The 19490-nt window shown below is 54.7% G+C and overlaps 1 protein-coding gene across 2 annotated transcripts; it reads left to right on the top strand.

The window, feature by feature from the left end:
- The first annotated feature begins 10414 nt into the window (after positions 1-10414).
- On the top strand, positions 10415-19198 carry TGIF2 (TGFB induced factor homeobox 2). 2 transcript variants are annotated; one of them, XM_067307549.1, is made up of 3 exons: positions 10415-10474; positions 12279-12517; positions 17597-19198. In XM_067307549.1, exons 2-3 carry the CDS (start codon positions 12314-12316, stop codon positions 18185-18187), a joined length of 795 nt encoding a protein of 264 aa, XP_067163650.1. In that variant the 5' UTR covers positions 10415-10474; positions 12279-12313; the 3' UTR covers positions 18188-19198. The 2 variants fall into 2 exon arrangements, with proteins under 2 accessions (XP_067163650.1, XP_067163649.1); XM_067307548.1 differs by lacking the exon at positions 10415-10474 and adding an exon at positions 10873-11008.
- Positions 19199-19490: the final 292 nt, after the last annotated feature.

The following is a 19490-nucleotide window of genomic DNA, read 5'->3' as shown; positions in this document are numbered from 1 at the left end:
AGCAGAAAGCTGCTCTGTGCAATGGGCCTCTGAGGCCCCGGCCTGTGTGACTGTGCCTCCTCGCCGGGTGCAGGACCATGGGACAACACAGGGTGGAAGGGATCTTGGCAGGGCTCCAGATCAACCTCCTGCCCGAAGCGGGGCTGGCCATGAGGTCAGACCAGGTTGCTCAGGGCTTTAGCCAGCCTGGGCTCCCGTTCCCCATCCTTTCCCCCTCTTGCGCCTGTGAAATCCAGGCGAACACTGCTCTCCTGCCAGCTCGCAAGTTATTGGAGAAAAGGGGCCCTGGCAAGCACCACAAGTGCTTGGGGCTTCATTGGTAACAGCCTCTGGATGGCCAGTTTTCCCTTATAGGGCTGGGCTGGGCAACCTGCCAGTTCTCAGGCTCTTCTGTCTGGCCATCACAGGTCCATAAAACATCAAAAGAGTTTCTGCAAACAATTGCTTTTAAAACCACACAGATCGACAAAACCAGGAGAGAGGGGTAAGAAATGGAGGAAAATTATCTGTTTATTCTACGAATATTAAAAATATTCTAATGTTGCTGAGCTGTTTGTGAAAACCACTGTGTTTACACACTGAGGTGATTCAGAAAAAGGGTGAGCAGTCCCTCGGGTACAACCAGCTGGGAAAAAGCTGGTTTAAGCTGGTAATAAAATGTATGAGCCAATCTTAGGCTCCTGTTCACCTTGTGGGGAGCTACAGAGGATTGTGCTCTAACAGAAGAGTTTCAAGAGCAGAGATGGGCATTGTTTTTTTCTAGGCAAAAACCTATTCACTGAAAAGTTTAGTTAGGAAAAGAACAGATGTAGGAGAAGGGAAAAAAGGCCCCAAAGGGAAACTCAAAACGTTTGCTTAAACATAACATTTGGACTTTTTCCTTTCAAACCCCATGAAAACATAAAACTGAAAATGTTTTAGAGAAGGCTAAAAATTCCTGAAGTTTCTTTGTCATCCTCTTCTCCCAAGATTTTTTTTTAATATCATTATTATATGATTTTATGGACAAGGGAAAAATTAAAAAGTTTCATTTTAGATGAATGGTCTTTGAAAAATTCTCCTCACTGAAGAGCTCCCAATCCAAAATGAAAAGAGAGCAAAAGGGTGAGAAGGTCACACATTCCTGGAAGTGAAACAACCTGCTTTTACAGCTCTTTGCAAACACTATTTTGTGTTACTAGTGCAAGACCTTTGCCTCCTGGCTCCTGACAGGTGCCCTGGGCCCCAAGCCGGCTCAGTTTTCCCCATCTCAATGCATTAAACTGGGATGAGGCAACAGGAGATGAAGAGAGAACAGGGTTTGAGGCAAACTGGCCTTGAAGTCTGAATTAAATGCAAGAACAGAGGTAGTGGGTCAGACTAAGGGGTCACCTAGCCTATGAGAGGTCATAGGGGTCACCTATGAGAGGAGGCATAGGATCTGTTCTTACCAGTTTAATGTCTGGTGCATTCTCCATTTGAGCATGATGGGAACTGGAAAACAGATGAGGAAATTGCTTCATCCACTCATATCATCACTCTCATCCTGCAATGCGCCCCAGGAACCAAAGTGGCAGTGGGAAGACTGGGGGCTGCCCTTCGTTGGTGCCTGCCCAGCAGGGAGCCAGGGCTACCAGAGTGCCTGCTGCTGTGGCGGCAGCATCCTGCCATGCTGGGCAGCTCACGGGAGCCTCACAAACCGAGAACCTCTGCCAGCTGCCAGGGCCCCATGAGCCGGCAGGGGTTGCTGAGGGGGCGGACCAGCATCCTCCAGGGCTCAGAGGACAAGGTGTCATCTGCACCCAGCCCTGATTTAAACAGCAAGCAAAACCACTCCCCATGTCCTTAAAATACAGAACTCTAATGTAAAATTGGGCTGCCACCCCTCTGAGAGATGCCTGGTCAGGAGAAGAGGCTAAGGGATGATGAGAACTGGCTGGGCAGCTGAGCCTCTGCAGCTTCAGCCTCTCTCTGCAGAGCTATGTTCCCCTCATTGCTGTGCCCATTCAGACGCCAAAAGACCAGCTGTCATCAGACAACAGGGGGAAAGGACCACCTCTATTAGCTGATATCCACATTACAACCTGGTGTGAAAAGCCACACTGAACTTGCTCCACGGCTGTGTCCCCCCTGCATAGGAATAGGGAACTTCAGAGGGCTGCTCCTTCTCTTCTGAAGTCCTCTGTAACCAGGGGCAGTCATCTTTTTTCTGTTATATACCAAAAACTATGGCACAAAGCAGGGGGGGATGGCCCAATTTTCTCTTCCCCTCTTCATTTCCAGCCCTTTAGCAAAGCCCCTTTTCTCCTTTGCTCCTGATTAATGTTGAAGCAGCTAATTATGGGCCAGAGTCTGTTTTTTCTCTTATGTTTGTCCAGTGCAGAAGAACTCTACCACTGTTGGATGGGGAGCTCCTGTCCCAGTCCCCTGCAGCAGGTCCCATCACCTGCCCTGCTGCCCCACCGAGCTAACGCCGAGTTGTGCTGGAACACGTCCCACAGAAAGTGGGAGCTCCTCTTCCCGTTGACCCCTGCACTTTGCTCCCATGCCAGCACTTCCCATATCTCTCAATTCGGTTCCCAACACTTCGCTCAACAACCAAGCAAGGATCCTCTCCTGCAGATCCGCAGGGCCTCAAACAGCAATGGTCTTGCCAAGACCAAGGCAGGGCTCCTGTTCTCCATAGCTTTTCTTACTCTGTTCTCCTAGCTTTCCTCATTGGAAAGCTCTCAGCATGGAGTGGCTTTTACCATATCTGCTCCTGGAGGCAGGCAACTGTAAACCAGTTGCCTCCAAATCTGCAGCTTCATGCAAACCATATCCTCCAAAGGAATTGCCACAGATGGCTCTCGGCACTTAGTCACAACCAAATCCCAGTGAATCACATGGTTGCCCTGGCATTTGGCTCTCTCACCTTCTTCTTCAAATTGCTTCAAAAGCCAGTTTTAAACTTGATTTGGTCTTGGGGGGTCCCATCCTTCAGGGTTGAGGGGTCGATCCTCAGGCACAGTCTCTGTCTGAGGTTAGTCCGACAGTTTGGGCTGGGAATCTACCTTCCAGAAATCCTTAGTGCACTGGGCTCCAGCTACCCACAAATTTGATCAGAGCTGAACTCCAACCTTTTAGAGGTGAGCTGTATGCAGAAATACTGGGCCTTCTCCCAGTACCAGCTGTGGCCTCTGCTGGAGATGGGACATTCAGCTGGAGAGACTTTGGGCTGACCTGTCCAGCTGTCCTTGTGGGTACTGGAACTTTTTCCCCTCCAAACTACGTATCCTCTTGAGCTGGCAGATGTGTTTCTATTAGCCACTTGCAATGCTCAGAGCCCTTTATACACTTTGTTATCTTTTCACAGTCCTGTTATTAACTGAGCACCTTCCCCTGCTGTTGCTCAGCTCTTGGCTTCTCTGCTTTTTCAATCATACAGAGATGCTTGGAGGATGGCCTTTCCAATCATCCACATCAACCCACATTAGAAACATTCCTGTGCCTCAGCATCTTTCCTGCACAGTAGCAGCTTCTCTGGGATATGGAGTGATTTGTGTGCAGAGGTCAATGCCACAGCCTCTGAGAACATCATGGGCTTGTAGGTGGAGTACAAAGAAGGGAAGCCAGAGTGCTGCAGAGCTTGCTGACATTGGTCCATTGGCTGATGCTGCTGGGAGGCCTCGACAGCCACTGGCATGCCAGCAACACAAGCAAATGGGCAATTCCTCTTGTTTGCTGTGAACTGTGCATTCCCCAAACACATTTCAGCCACTTTGGTAAAGTCACTTCATCCAAAGAGGGAGAAAGAAACATCAGCAAAACCAAAAACTGTTTATTCCTTGTGACAGTTTGCCAGGTTTTATTTCTAGGGGATGTTCTCTTTTAAAAACACTGACTCCATTGTTTCAAAGGTATTAAACAGCCCCAGAGTAAAAATAGACATTTAATTTCAGAACAATTGTTTGCTTGGGAGATGTTGCCCCAAGTTAAGAAAATAACCCTGTTCTTTTGGATCAACCTAAGACAGCTGATTTTTCCTCTTCTGTCAGTCCCATGGCATCCCCAAAGGTCTGCTCCTTGCAGAGCTGTGTGCCCAGGTCTGCACAGATCTCTGCTGGGGCAGGGGCTCCCTGCTCTCTTCTGGGCCCAAGCAGCCTTCTCCCTGCCACAAGTCACCTAACTGGGAGTCTTGAGGCTGGGCTCCCCAGTCTCTCTGAGCCCTTTGGAGTCTGCACATCATCTCCTGCCTCTCCCAGAAACCTTCCAGGTGATGTCTCTTGTCTGGTTACAGAATCATCAGCCTCCTCCCTTTAAAAAGTGATTCTAAACTTTTTTTTTAGGTCCATCAACACCTCTGTGACTTGATTCATGTCCACCAATCCCCCTTTTCCTTCCTGACACCAGCAGATTTGCCCTGATTTTGGCTCATGAGGCTAGCCAGTGATCAGGGTCTTGCAGTTTGTTTCAGTTTAGAGGAGGCATTTCTCCATTTGCATTTAGGGCAACTGGTTTTTGGACCTTCCTTGTAAATCACACCTCTCCAGCTGTTTGTTTCTGTTCCTCCATTCATAGCTCCAAGTGTCTCCAAGCCAACACGGCACCCCAAAGTGCTTTCTCTCTAGGCTCTTCCTTAGGGTCACGGTGCCAGGACTTCTCTGTCTATTTATTCCTTCTCGATGTGCTTCCACCCTTTCCCCCAGCCCAGCCCCCCCACACAAGTGCACACTGCCACCAACTCCTGCTTTTACATCCAGCCCAGTTCAGGACCCAGAAATAGCCTGTGCTTTGGGTGCCAGCTCCTATTGTTTCAGCTCTCCCTATAGGAATTGCTCCCACCTTTAGCTTGAAGGAGAACTGTTTATTCAGCTCTAAGGAGGCTTCTTCCAAACCCTGACCAAAGAGTATTGTTACAGTGAGCTGTGAGCTAAGTCCTGATGCTTTCAGGGCCCAGAGCACCATGACTCCTCTTGCACACCAGCGTCCAAGTGCAGAGCACTGCTGGTGGCCCCATGTCAGAGCTCCCTCCTCTGAGCTTCTCTACTTCCAGACCGGTGAATTCAAAGCTTGGAAAAGGGTGTGTTTAGTGTCCAATTGCCACAGCCCCAGAGCATGTAGACATCAAACACTGACTGCACAGAACATGTCTGGGGCCCAGAAACCACAAGAGAGCTGACTGTGGGCAAGAAAGCCCAGCTAGAAGTATATTTTGTAGTGGCATGAATGGAAGAGGAAAGCAGGAAGCAGGAGAAGTCCAGAACAGGGGTATCTGAAGACAGGCAGTGGGAGGACAGGATGTTTCCAATGAGGCAGGGGTTATAGGATTATCAGGGTCGTGAAGCTCAGCCCCGGGGCTGCCCGTGATGGAGCTGGGCAGAGTAGCAAGGCTCCTCTGGAGGTGGTGGAGGTGCTCCCAGAGCACGTGCCAAGGCTGATGTCAGGTTGAACATTGCACTCCGGAGGGTTGCAGCAGAAACAGTTAGAGACCAGGTGTTTTCACCACGCTGCTTGATCCTAATCATTACTCAGCTGGCATGCACAGACCTTTACAGGCACTCTAAAGCAACCAGCAGTCTCCAATCAGAGCAGGGACTGATAGCTTTTAAATCTGCCTTTAAAGATCTAGTGGAGCCAGGTGAAGGAGAACGCTAGCCTGAGGCTCCCACTAAATCCATCAGCAGCGAAATAATGAACCCTGCTGTGAAGGCTGGACCAGCCCTGGGAATATTATCATTTCCTTGTAATTAATACCAACATGACTCCAGCAGCTTTGGCAAATGCCCGTGCAGAGTAAAGGCAGATTGTTAACCAGTAAAAATGCCCTGTTAACACTGCTAATGAACAGTCCTAATAGGGGAATCCCAGCCTGGGGGGGGGGGGGTCCTGTGGCACCGAGCACTGAACACATTTGATAGCCAGCACCCGAAAAGGGACTGTGATCCCTCTCAGCTGGAAAAGCCAGAGCAGGGGCCAACATCCCCCACAGCTGGATGAGCTGGAGCCAGAACCCAAGTGGAGGGCTGTAACCAACAGCCAGTACAGCTGACCAGAAGCCTTCTCCTTGCAAAACATACAGATTAAACAGCAGTGGGTGGGCAAAAGGACCAAGGAGTCCTGACTGGGCCAAGGTTGCAGAGTGGGTCAGTCTCACAGTCCGTCTTAGCTCTTGGTCCCTGCTCCTTTGGGAGGTACCATTCCCGGCTGCCCAGGCTGCCCGGTGTTTCCAGCACTCCCCTTTGGGCTCTTGCTGGCTGATTGTTTTTCCAATTGCTGAAATTTAACAGCATTATCATGTCAATGGGCCTGGCCAGACTTTGCAGTGCAGGCTGCAGGGAGGTGGCAGTGCTTAGCTGAGTGACTCTGCCTGGAAAAGCCCTCGGCGAGAGCAGCCAGGGAGCTGTGAGGCTTCTCTGCAGCTCCTGCCTGATACCCAGCTCTCCTCAGCCTGGCCCCTTGCCGCACAAGGCTCCTGCTCCCACTGTCAGCTGGGACATGTGAGAGCTCCCCAGCTCCTGGTCCAGGCTAGATTTGCCAAGGATTTAGGCACCCCAAATGCTGCAGTCAGGCATCCAGCTGGATTTTTTTTTCAGTGCTGCTTCTTCACTGCCTGTATCTGCACCTAGGACCTGGGGGAGCACGGGAAGGCTCATAGCCCCCCAAAAACACTCAGGGCAGTAACTGCTGTGCTTTGAGCTCAGGGACCATTCCCTGGTTGTCCCAATTAGGCAAGAGACTAATCAGCCCTTTCGCATGGGGTCTGAGCAGAAAGCAGGCTGTTTTGAAAGACAGTCCTGCATAGGGCACAAAGGCTGACACATAGCCCCAGGATGCTCCAGCAAGGAGAGGTTGTGCCAGAAATAGGGCTGTTCTGCCTGTATAGGGGCACCCAGAGCGGGGAGAAGAGCAGGCTGGATAAACACACTCTGCCCCTGCCCTGGAGGGCTGGTAATGGCCCCACTTCCCAGGCAGGAGTGATCCCAGTGTGAGAGGACTTACTGGGGACCCATCAGAAGATGGGATATGCTCTGGGGCAAGCTTGCAGCAGACAGTATTGGCACCCAGGGCTGGCTCCACACCTCACTCTTGGTTCACCAGCCCACACTGCGTTTGCATTCACTTTGCATTCATTTGCAACAGCAGTTTGGAGGTACAATCTCACTCAGGACATTGAAGATTTATCAGCAACTAAACAAATGCTTTAAGAAGTTCTCCTTATTTTGCTGTTTAGTCCTTTATTGCACCATGAAACCTGCTTCATTCAGATCTACAGCTCTGCTGCCAGCACCTGTCCCTCGGAAATGTTGCAAATTAGGTTACACAGAGGTCTGGAGCCCAAGCCTGGCCTTGCAGCCACGTCAAACAGCCTCTTGAGGCCTTCAGGTTTCCCCTCTTAGCTCCTCTGGTAACTAGAGGCAGCAGCTAGGCTCTGCTTTCCCTGGAGATGGGCTCCCCCTCTCTCCAGTTTGTTTCCCTTTCAGACCTGAGACTTCAAGCACCTCTCCCATACCCTGGCCTCCCAATCAGCATAATCAGCTCAATTCACACATCTGGGGTGGACAATTCCAGGCTAAGAGCCTGGAGCCTGTTCCCATTGAAAGCCAAGTCATTTCCCCCAGCAGCCCATAATTGGCCTTCAGGGGGGTGAATGGGCTTGAATCAGCCAGGGCCACTTGAAAATGTCCTCCTCCACCAAAGCTCCTGTGTTCCTACGGAGCCTGATCCCCTCACTCCCAGGCGCTGGGCCGGGGAAGGAGAGGGTCATCTCAGCTCAGGCTGGGAAGTGCTGCCATGCTGACGGGCTCAGAGCACAGTGCGAACAAGCAGGGCTGTCCCCTTTGGCTGAGAAGTGGCGTTAATGGCAGACAGGTCACTCAACCTGGGGCTGCCAAGGCCTCCTGGGCTTTCATGGTGCCTGCGGAGTGTGACAGTCTCTCCTGCTGCAGATCTATTTTGGTAGTAAAAAGAAAACTGCTATAAAATAAGTTTTTTTCACCCTCTCTCAATATCCCAGGTGATACACACCTTTTTCTCTGGGACCCAAGAAAAGGACCTGGGAATGACAGGAACACAGACTGTCAGGGAGACTACCTGTCTGCTCATAGGCAAGGGAGGGAGGGGAACTGCAGCACAGCCCGAAAGACTGCAGACAAGCCTGGGAAGGGGAGCGCTGCTCCAAAGGCCAGCTTCTGTGCCAGGGTATGATCAAACACCCAGTGCAAACAAGCTCTGGGTGAAAAGAGACTCAGTGGGACTTGGTGACTCTGTGCCCTTGCTTTACCCCATAAACACACAGTCCCTTGGGGGTTCGCACGTACACATGCCCTGCAAGGCCATGCTTAGTTTGGCAAAGATGAGCCATGGACATCCACGGCTCCCCCATGAGAGGGGCTTACTCTGCTAAAACTCCTCTGGGCTGGCTGGCATACAAGGTCTGTGCCTGAGCAGCCAGCTGGCTGCCACTTCACTGCATGGTGCTGCCTCCAGCCAGAAGCATTTCCGCCGCTGTGTGTGTGGAAAGTCTTCAGCCTGTGTTTCTTACTGCTTTGTGCATACAGGCCAGGGGGGTTATCTAAGGGAAGCTAGAAGGCTGCACATTTCACATCTGCCTGCTAGGTCAGACTCTGGAAATACTGCCTCACTACTGCATCCCCCAGCCAGAGCTGGCACTTTGCTCTGGTGGGCTCTGGACATGACATGACAGAATTCACTGTCCAACTTGAATTTCCCCTTCATGGCCTGAGATTCCAGCCCACAGCCCTGGTTATGCACTCCCCAACCTGGCCATGCACATCCAGCTTCCCACTGGCTGCCTCAGCACCGTTTCCAAACTCTCCCCGGTCCAGCCCGGCTGCCCCAAACCTGCCCTGCGAGCGCTTGACATGCTGGACGTGTCAATGCTGCTCGGAGTGGCTCTTCCCTCCGTGGTTTCCCACTTGCAGCTCTCTTTTACTGCAGTGCCGTTTTGTTGAAAGCATGCTCACACTGATGAAATGTGCCATCCTGGGACGAGAAACGGGAAACGGGGAACATGTCCCCATCCAGGGTGCCTCTCACATGCTTGCCCTGATTACCTTTAGTGTGAGATAGAGCCTGGCAAAATGGGTGAAGGTGCACCTGTCACTGGCACCTCGGCTATTTCACACTTGTTGAGTGCAGCAAATGAGGCTGGGATTGATGAGGAGGGGGATCCGGCTCACATCTGAACGAAATGGGTGCTAGCACTCTGAGAAACAACCCATGCCCCAGGGAACCCAGCAGCATGCAGTCAGCATCACTGGGGTGTAAACCAGCCCTGCATCGCAGTAGGGCACAGAGCACCCGGGAGGGGTATACTGCAGAACTGCATCCAGGATTGGCAGCGTCACCACGTGTAACCCAGCCCTGCATTGCACAGGGTGCAGCAAACCCTTTGGGAACCACATTCGGGATCGGCAGCATCACCATGTGTAAACAGAGCAATTTGGTCTGCAAAATTCAAGAGGTCCTCCTTGGTCTCTGCTGTTCCAGCAGAGAGGCCCAGGGAATTGGTGGCTGGCCTCCAAAGGCTTGGTTCAGCTTGCAGGGCCCTAGGGAAAACATAGCCCTCATGGCTGTGCATCAGGCCACTGTGCCGGTGCTGATCCAAGGACAGGGTGCTGCGGTGATGATGGGCAGGTGCAGGGCTGGAGGAGGAGTGCTGGCCTCTGAGCAATGGCAATGGCAAATGTCACATCTGGTGGTTTCCTGATCACCGTCCCTTGCTCTGAAATGCCTTCCATTTTCAGGGGATGCAGTGATTTGCCAAGAGTTTCTGCTTTCTCATTTAACAAGTTAGAAAGCCATAAAACTAAGCACAAGCTATGTTCCATCTGCTGTTCTCCAAACCCAAGAGCAGTTTGGGAACCCTATAGTTGTCATCCACATCTGCCCGGAGAGTCCCTCTCCCCGGATGCGGATCCAGCCCTGGTCCTGCAACAAGTGCCTGTTTCCTGCCTGGAGACACCGGTAAGCTCCTCTAAGTTTTAATTACAGGATTCGGCCTTAATATGGCCAGGGGTGAGGAGCTCACGCAGAGCAGCACAGGTGCTCCTGCACTGGGTGCCTGGCTTGCACGCAGCCCTGCCAGCGCTCAGCTCGGAGGCCACAGGGCAGGTGGGCGAGTGGGCGAGGGCTCTCGAGGCACTTTGGCGGCCTCATGGGTGAACCCGCGGAGCCGGGGCGAGATGGCTCCCTTCCAGCGGCAAACGTAACCCGCAGCGCGAGCGGGGCTAAGATGTCCGCGGCCCGCGCCGGGGCAGCGCTGCCGGGCCCCGCGCCGGCCGAGCGAGCCGCCCGGGGCCAGCGGCGGCGGCGGCGGCGGCGGGCCGGGCCGGGCCGGGCCGGGCCGGGCGGGGGGCGCCACGGGGCGGGAGCGGGGCCGCCCCGGTGCGGGGCTGACGTCAGGCCGGGAGGCGGCGGGGCCGTCAGGTACCGGGCCGGCGGCGCGCTCGCCGCACCGAGCCACACAAAGGAGCGGCGCCGCCGCCGCCGAGTGAGTGCCCGGGCAAAGTTGGCGGGACCGGCGGCTCCCGGCCGGGCCGGGCGCTCGGCCCGCCGCGGCCCGCACGGCGGGGCGGCCGGGAGCTGCGCGGGGGCAGGGGGGACGGAAAGTGCCCGGCAGCGCCCGGCGGCGCGGGGCTCTTTTGTTCGGACACGCTTCTTGCCCCGCTGCTGCCGGGGCCCGGCGCGGCGGGCCGGGGGCCAGGGCCGCTGCCGCCCCACTCCGGCGCCCCGAGCCTCGCCCGCCCCGCGGCGGGGCCGCGGCAGTGACAGCCGGGGGCGGGCGGGCGGGCTGGGGGCGGGGGGCCCGGCCCAAGTTCCTGCCTCCTTGGGAACAAAGGGAACTCTGTCTCGGCATCTGTCACCGCCGCGGCCCACAAACTTTTCGGTGCGCCTCGGCCGCTCGCCGCCCGACCCCGCCGCTGCCGGCAGGGCCCCGGCCCGCACCCCCGGCCTCGGAGCGGCGGCGGCGCGACCCCGGTGCGGCCCATGCAAGGGCCGAGGCGGCGGCGGCGGCGGCCCGGGGGTAAGAGCGCAGCCGGAGCGGGCAACAACATGGAGTCCCGGCCGGGCTGTGTGCGCCGCGGGCCGGGCCGGGCCGGGCCGGGGCCGCGGCGGCTCCGGGGCCGCCCCTCGGCGCTGCCCAGCGGAACGTGGCCGCCCGGCCGGCGCGGTGCGGCGCGGCCCCCGGCGCGGCGGCGGAGCGCGGCTCCCCGCTCCCTTTGTGCGGGTTGGGAGCCGCCCCCCCGGCTCGGGCGGCGAGAAAAGTTTTTGCAAGTCCTGGGTTGGTTTCTTTAGGTGTTTTTTGCCTTTCCTTTCTTTCCCTTTTTTTGCGTTTTTTTGCTTTTGAGTTTCTTTTTGATTTTGGGGGGTCTGTTTTTTTTTTCTTTTTTTTGTTTTTTTTTGGGGGGGGGAGGGGGGTCGGGTTTTTTTCTTCTTCTTTGCTTTTTTCAAGTAGGGAGAAAGATTTGCCGTTTTCTCGAGTTGGTGGCTTTGCCTCTGCTTTGTGTCTGCGGACAGGCGGGGGAAGCTGCCTGCGCGCCCACCCACCAGCCTACCGAGTGGGGCGCTACCTGTTGCGGGGTGGAGGGGAGGTGGAGGGGCTGCAGGCTGCTGGGCAAGACCCTGCCCGTGCTGGACTGGCTGTGCCAGGGTCCCCACACTGAGGCAGCCTGGGGCAGGGGCCCTCAGGGCCCCCCTCTTGGCAGGGCTCCAGAGCTGTCTTTCAAATGACAGCAGTTACAAGAAGTTGCCTCTGCTGGTCCCCATCATCTGCCTTGATCGTCCATTGCACAGGCAGTAGAGAGCCTGCGTGCTGCTGAACAGTAACCAAGAACAGTTTTGCATGGATTTTTCTCTCCTCAATGGCTCTGACTTTCCAGCTCAGACCTTTTTCTCCTGCAGAGGTTTTTCCACCCAAATGCTTGATTTTTTTTGCCTTCTGTGAGTAGCTTCTGTTGAACTCAACTTGCGTGCGCTTCACTTAAGCCCATGAAGTCTCTGCAGACCTCCAGGGGGTCTGTTCAGGCGAACTAATGTGGTGTGGTATGGATTGCCTTCTCTACAAGTGCCTGTAGCTTCTCATCTCCCGGGAGGGAGGGGTTGGCCTCTGCAGATGTTATGGTGTGAATGTGCCTGAATTATTCCTAACCCCAGCCCAATTAGGAGGGGGATAGGCTGAGCCCCCTATCTTTGAGGTGGTGAGGGGGACTGTATTGCTGTGTTCTTACCCCAGTTTCCCCACTCCCTAGCTGGGACACCACGTGATGTGTGCTGTTTGGTTTCCACCTTACTAGGCTTTAACCAGGAAAGATCTGCGGGCAGCTCCACCATGTCAGATAGTGACCTCGGGGAGGATGACAGCGCCGCATCTCTGGACCTGTCTCAGTCAAATAAGAGGAAAAGAAGGGGAAATCTGCCCAAGGAGTCCGTGAAGATCCTTCGGGACTGGCTGTACGAGCACCGCTTCAATGCCTACCCCTCTGAACAGGAGAAGCTCAGCCTCTCTGGACAGACCAGCCTCTCTGTGCTGCAGGTAAGAATCAGTCCCTGCAGCCCAGCTGCAACACACGCACATCCTGGCGCTGTGCATGGGGTTAGGGTGATGGGCTGAGGACACTCTGCAGGGCACTCTGTGACAGTGTTTGGGACAGGCTGCTCTCAGAGAACACCTCTGAAGATCCGAAACAGCTTGGCAGGCTCAAACTGTTGCTTCTCCTGGTCCTTGTGACCTGTTTGGCAGCAGGGAGGCAGGGAATGGCATGGAAGCAAAAATATATGTGGGCAGACCCTTTTTGGAAGAGGTGTGGATACCAGGGACCTGTTTTATGGCACAGATGGAGCAGAGCTTTTTGGCTGGATGGAAGATGGAGGGACTCAGACAGGGACAAACTTAGCAATACTCCATCTGTTGGTAAAAGTTGCTGTGGGTGAGGGCTTTCATGGGGCTTTCTATCCAGTGCTGCTTTATCCTGTTTCCTGAGGCACCCCCCAGCAAAGGGGCCAGGGCAACCCCCTCTCCACTTGCCAGGTCAGAGCCTTTGAGAAACTCTGGACAGGAGAAAACTGCTCCAGGAGAGAGAAAGCCTTCCAGGGCTGGGGGTGAGATGGGCTTTGACCTCAGGTGGACCACTAGCAGCACTAAGCAGCAGCTTGCCCACCTGTCTCTAGTTAAATTGATTGCATTAAGGGGAACACAACCCAGATGAAGGGCTCCCAGGTAGGAGGGCTACCTTGCTATGCTGATTGTTAGCACTGATGGTCTCATTGTGGTGCTGGGTGCCTGTGCAAGGTGCTTAACCTGGCTGGGGAGCCCTGGATAATAGTAAAGGCCAAGAATGCTTTTCCTTCGAGCCTTGGCTGTGGTGTCACTCACCCTGCTGTGTCAGGGTGGTGAGAAAGACCTGGCTCCACTATCAAGGGCAGGATTGGGGCTGGCTTGCCTGCAGCTGTGCATCCCTTTGAGCCACATGAAGGCCAGGAGCCGCCAAGCAGGGGGGCCCCTGTGTCCAGGGCCATGCGGCTCCTATCCTAACCTGCTTTTGCTCTTTTCTCTGGTTTCTGGAGCAGTGCAGTATAGGAAATGGCCCTTGTGTAGGGGGAAGCAGGCAACAGCCAGTGGATTTGTGGCTGAGCTCCTCTCCTCAGGGCTTCCTCTGCACCACACTTCTCCTTTCCCTGCTGCTCAGTGCAGCCCTGGCCAGCAATCCCAGCCGCGGTCCAGACACTAGTATGTGGGCTGTGACAGTCTGTCTGGTTTCCCTCTCCCTGACCAGCAAGGCAAATTTTCTTTTTAATTTTTATTTATTTAAATGCTGGCTATATGACAGATTCATCTCTGGCCAGCCACTGGAGCACTGCTCTGAGGGAAGGCTGGTGGTCCTGGAATGGCTTGAGCCGGATCGACTGGGTGGGAGCTGTGATGGGCTTGGGGCCCTGCAAAGCCAGACTTGTCCTGGACTGTGGCCCTGTGCAGTGGGGAAGGTCCTTTGTGGATGGCACAGCGGGTGTCTGGTGTGCTGGGATTCTCAGCCATGCTGGGATTTACCTTGCTGGGCAGGGCACGTGCATTGGCTCTGTGAGTGGGCTGCAATCACGCCCAAGAGTTCATGGCAGTGATGTGCTGCAGTGAGACCTGGCAGGTGCCCAGCTCTCCTTGCCCCGAACTCTTAGGGACCAAGTCACGCAGGAGCAAGCTGTCAGTGGGGACCTGGGCTTGTGTTAAGGTTTGGTGGCCTTGCTCTGCACCAGCTGCTCCTGCGTGTGGGATACCCTTGCAGCCAATGTATGCTGTTGGCATTCCTGCTGCCAAAATACAGCCAGCTCTGGGCTGAAACATGGCAGCCTTTGATAGTGGGGAGACACTGCCCCCTTGCAGTGTAGGGAGCAGTGAGAAGGTGCTGGTCTCTTGGTTAGAGAGGCAGGAGAGTATAGATGGGATTTTTTTCTACTGAGGGAGCTGTTTACATTGCACAGCTGCCTGGTGAAGAGGTTGCCCCTATGCCCTCCCTGGGAGGGGGGATCCCAGCCCTGTGGCACTTCCCAGTGCCAGCGAGAGGCAGTCACTGGTTTTCTCTGTAAGTCTAAGGTGACATCTATAGTAGCACAGAGACCTTGGAGCAGTGCTGGCCCTTGGGAAAGCGCTGCCTGCTCAGACACAGCTCAGCCAAGGTGTTCTCCCCCTGATCCTCTTACCCCTTGCTGAGGAAGAACAGGCCTGTGTGTCCTCTCCTGGCTGAAGGATGAGTACCAGTCTGTGCACTGGGAGCATGCATGGAGCTGTGGGCATGGGCTGCTCAGGAGCTGGGCCTCATGTCTGCTCCTGCCCACTGCTTCGAGGCAGGGGTGGAAAATCCAGCTGCGGGGGGGAGGGGGGGGGGTATAACTTGGCATGGGGCAGGGGCTGCTCGGCTGCCCTCTGTTTTAGGAGGAGAAGCCTCTTGGGGTGGAGGTGTGGGACTTCCTACAGCAAGGTTCCTCCCCTCCAGCTCCAGCAGCTGTTTCCCAGTGGTGCCACTGCAGATGTGCTTTTGCATCCCTTGGTGCTGATCCTTCCAAAGGCAGGAGGAGGAGTGGGGCAGTTTTCTCTTGCTCCCCAATTTCATGTGGCCATCCATTGTGCTTTAACTGGGCCATCTTAAGTGTGCAGCCCAACTGGTACAAACAGGAGACAGCTGGAAAACCTCTGACTGGGGAGATGGGGGCCAGGATGGGAACTGAAGTGCCCAGTCTGGAGCGACTATAGGATTTTCTCCTCTCTCTGGGCCGGGGGCAGCCTGTGGGGAATGTTTGATTCGGCAGTACCACTCTGTGGCTGATCTGACCACTGCCAGTTGCCTAGGCTTGGCAGAAGCCTCTCGAAAGCAATGTTACATTGCAGCTGCTGACCGAGCAGGGGCCTACGGCTTCCACTTATTTATGTATCCCCCCGCCCTGGTCCAACTGTCTTTTGGAACTGGAGCCAGGAAGTACGAGCATGGCAGTCCTGAGTCTCCAGGGAAACCATAAAGCCATGTATCTCCATTGCAGAAAGTTTGGAGATAAGAATGCTGTGCCTGCTCCCGGGAAGGCTGCCCAGACAAAAGCTTTGCAGCCCGTCAGGCTCCTGTAGCCAGGAGGTTTCTCTGCATATGCTCTTGTGCTCGTGAGAGAGGGGACTATGCAGTGGGGCCCAGGCCTTTACCTCCCTGGGATTGCTGTGGGCCCTGTGGGATATGCTGCTATCATGATGTTGGTGGGGACAGAGGCAGTCTAAAGTGATGGTTCACCACGTGCTGGTGGTGGGGCAGAGCAATGGCTGTGTTAAAAAATAAGCCTGCTTGCCTTAGAGGAGAGCTGTCGAGGCAGATCCCAGCTCCCTAGTGTGAGCGATGCCATACGATGCCCTGGGTTTTGCCTGGGTGTTTGCCTGTGTCCATCTCTTTGGTCATGTCCTCCAAATGAAGTGAAATGCTGGAAAGAACAAGCATGGATGGGGGAATCCAGCAGGATTTTTGGAAGGTGCCCTTGAAGCTGCACAGAGTTGGTTGGGCTTTTTGTTCAGAGAGTCCAGTCATCTGGTTGGCAATTTATAGCTGTTGATAGCCATGGGATTGCAAGATCATGTCAAGGGTGCTCAGACAGGGCTTGTCAGAGAGCGTGTTTGGAAGGGAAAAGGTGGTGAGACTTGCGTATTTGAGGGTGTTAAATGCCAAATATTGTCTGAAAGACAAAAAAAGACAACTGAGATCTTGCTGTGATCGAAGTTATGGTAAGTTCTTTCTCCTCAGGGAAAATATTTTACACAGCTGTTGATTTGGGAAACATCAGTTTTTTTTTTTTGCCTGATTTATTCTCTTCTAATTGTTTTCTAGGAAGAAGACAGTTATTTTAATGTAACTTTTTTATATAAAGTCCCTGAAACAATATATGACAGAGACTGAATACATGGCAGCTGCATTTCAGAAGGACTTCCAGAGATGCAGCCACAGAGCTCTGCATCTTTGGTGTACAGATGTTTGGAAGTCCCTTTAAAAAGTTAGCTATGACTTTAGTAGCTGGTAGGAGGCCTGGAAATGTGTTAACATACTCTTGTAATCTCTGCCACCCAAATAGGGTGTGAGGGGCTGCAGCTCTGTGAGTTGACAATTTGGGATTTAGGGTTTCCCATCCAGGCAGCTGCCTGACAGTCAGTCTGCTCTTTGCAGCCTCAGTTTTCCCCTCCAGACGTGGCTGCGTTTTGGCACCAGTATGTGTGGTCGGGGCACTGCTGACGTATGTCAGAGCGTGCTGTGCACACTGGTGTTCTCAGAGCAGGGACCTGGTCAGTCAAAAGGAGGAAAACTCCCTCCGGACTCAGACCTGAGGGCTTCTGGAGTCTGCTGATGTCTGAGCTGGTTCTGTGCAAATCCCACATGCTCCAGACAGGGGGGTGCTGGGAGGATGCTGTGAGTTTTGCCCTGCTTTGGCTGCACACTGCAGGGCACAGTCAGGGTCACTGGGACTTTGGGACCATGCTGGGGGGGTTGCTGTGCCCGTCTTCCCCTGGGCCATGAGCCTCTGTCCAAGAGCTGCTGTGTCCCTGCTGGCTTTGCGTAGCCTGGTTTTGGCTTGCAGAGCGGCTCGGCCCCTAAGCTGAGCTGGGCCCAGTTCGTTCAGCGCACCGCGTGGTGAGGAGGTGCTTGCCATGCCGTGGATGGACCAGTGCTTGTCTGCTGCATGCGCTGGGCAGCGGTTCCTCCCGGAGGAGAGCTGCGAGCTCCTGCTGCAGGGAGGCAGCACAGTGGCAGGGCTTTGGCAGGAGCATGGCACCCTTTGGGTCTGTGTGCCAGCAATGGGATGTGCCTTGAGGAAAGGGAAGCCTGGTCTGCCCGAGAGGAGGTGGTGCCAGGCAGGAAGCAGCTGGCTTTGTGGTTTCCCTGAGCAGCCTGGGTAGCCCCAGCCAAGAGCAGATCTGCCTTGCTGGAGCTCAAAGGGGAAGGAGGTACCACAGGGAAGGAGTCCTGTGCTCACCCGGTCCTGCGAGGCTGCTGCCGACTTGGCACGTCACTGCTGCAGCCTGCTGTCCCAGCTCTCCAGCGTGTCCTGTGGCAGTGGCCCCCAGCCTGACCGCGCTGCGCTCCTCTCACCCTCCCAGATCTGCAACTGGTTCATCAACGCTAGAAGACGGCTGCTCCCCGACATGCTGCGCAAGGACGGGAAGGACCCCAATCAGTTCACCATCTCTCGCCGAGGGGGCAAAGCCGGCGACGTGGCCCTGCCGCGAGGGGCTGCCACGGGCTCTGGTGTGCTGGTGGTACCTCCTGTGACAGCTGCGGCCACAGGGGCCTCCAAGATGCTGTCGATGTCCGTGTGCCCGCAGGTACTGTGCCACCCTGCCCAGGCACTGGGCAGCAACCTCACGGTGGTGAGCGCCCGCAGCCCTGACAGGGAGAAGCAGCCTGGCCTGCAGCGAGTGGAGCCGGACCCTCACCCCAAACCGCAGCTGGGCGCCACCGGCAGCACCGTGGCCTTGCTGGCCCGGGCCGACGCAGCCAGCCCCACAAGCGGACTCTTCAACACGCCACCCCCAACGCCCCCTGAGCTCTTCGGCGATGACTTCAGTAGCTTCCAGCTTCTCGTGGAAGTGGCGCTGCAGAAAGCAGCCGAGCTGGAATCACAGAGGCAGAGTGGGCAGCTGCCCCTTTCGCCTCAGACTGAGCCCCCGGGAGTCTCCGTCTCCAAATAATGCCCCCAGGCCAGTTCCTGCTGGGCTGCCCTTCCTCAGGGCCACCCGACTCCTCCTGGCTGCAGGTCCCTCTCCCCTGGCCAGGCCAGGGGATCCCTTGGCAGGAGCCTGCATCTGCCTGCACCTCCCCAACCAGCTCATCTCAAAAGCGGACTTCTGCATCCCGAGGGGCTCCGGCATTTCCATCGGCCCAGGGGGAGAGGGAGGATTGTCCCATCATGTCATCCTTTGGCCGTCCACGTGCTCAGGAGATAGCCGGCTTCCCTCAGAGCCCCTTTCCAAACCAGCCCAGGTGAGGACGGTGCCTTGGGAGGTGCTGGAGGGATGCAACCACAGCAGTTTGGCCATTGTGAAAGGACCTTTGCAGATAACTGACCTCTTATTACCGCCATTACTGTGTCAGGCTGTGGAGGCCCTCGGAAAACCTGCTGACTCTTTTTTTTTTTTTTTTTTTTCTTTCTTTCTTTCCTGTGAACAAGGGTCCAGCCAAAACTGTTTCTTCAGGGAGTGACAGAGAAAACTTTTTTTTTTTCTTTTTCTAGTTCATGTCGTCTTTTTAAGGATTATGGATGAAAAGCTTTTTCCTCCCAAAGCTCTCTGATCTCCTCTTGTGTTTTTTTTCTACCTTGTTCCCCTTTTTTGTGATTGGCCTTTCTGGTACCTTGTGCTGGCCAGGTGCCCTGCATTGCCTGGGGAAGGATAAAGATCAAATGAACTGGAAACCTGAAGTCTGTGGCATTTTCTTGCACAGAAAAAAGTGAGACCCTCCTCTTCTGTCTTAGGGTGTTACAGGTGCTGCCAGTAGAAACCTCCATGGTGCTGTTTAGCAAGTTTGTTTTGAAACATTTTCTCTTTAATTGTGATTTATTATATAATTTTTTTTTCCTACAAGCATTTCCACAGCTTCCCTATGTTTCTCTTGAGTTCCTGCTGAAGATGTGCATGTTGTATCCTGGAACAGAGCGTGCCATGCAGAGCCTGGGAAACGCTGACCATGGGCAGCTGCTGGGGGAGGGGGGAGAGGGGGTGCGGGGGCGGGGTGGATATGAATCTGAGACTGTGAAATTTTGTACCCAACTTTTTTGTTTTGTTTTGTTTTTTTAAATGTTTGGAAAGAGACATGTTCTGAGCATGAGCAGTCTGCGTGTTCTTTTGCAAGTGCAAGGCTCGCAGCCTGCAGACAGCAGTCCCTGGAAAGCAGCGTTGTCTTTAGCCAGGGCAGTACTGATGAGCTGCCTTTGAAATACAGGGTGGTTCAAGTCCTTACATCGCTTCCCTCTTCCCTCTCGAGGGCTGTGTGTGG

This window comes from Apteryx mantelli, chromosome 18, assembly GCF_036417845.1.
Source record: "Apteryx mantelli isolate bAptMan1 chromosome 18, bAptMan1.hap1, whole genome shotgun sequence".
NCBI lineage: Eukaryota > Metazoa > Chordata > Aves > Apterygiformes > Apterygidae > Apteryx > Apteryx mantelli.
The sequence above is the reverse complement of the archived record's forward strand: the minus strand, read 5'-3'. Positions and strand labels throughout refer to the sequence as shown.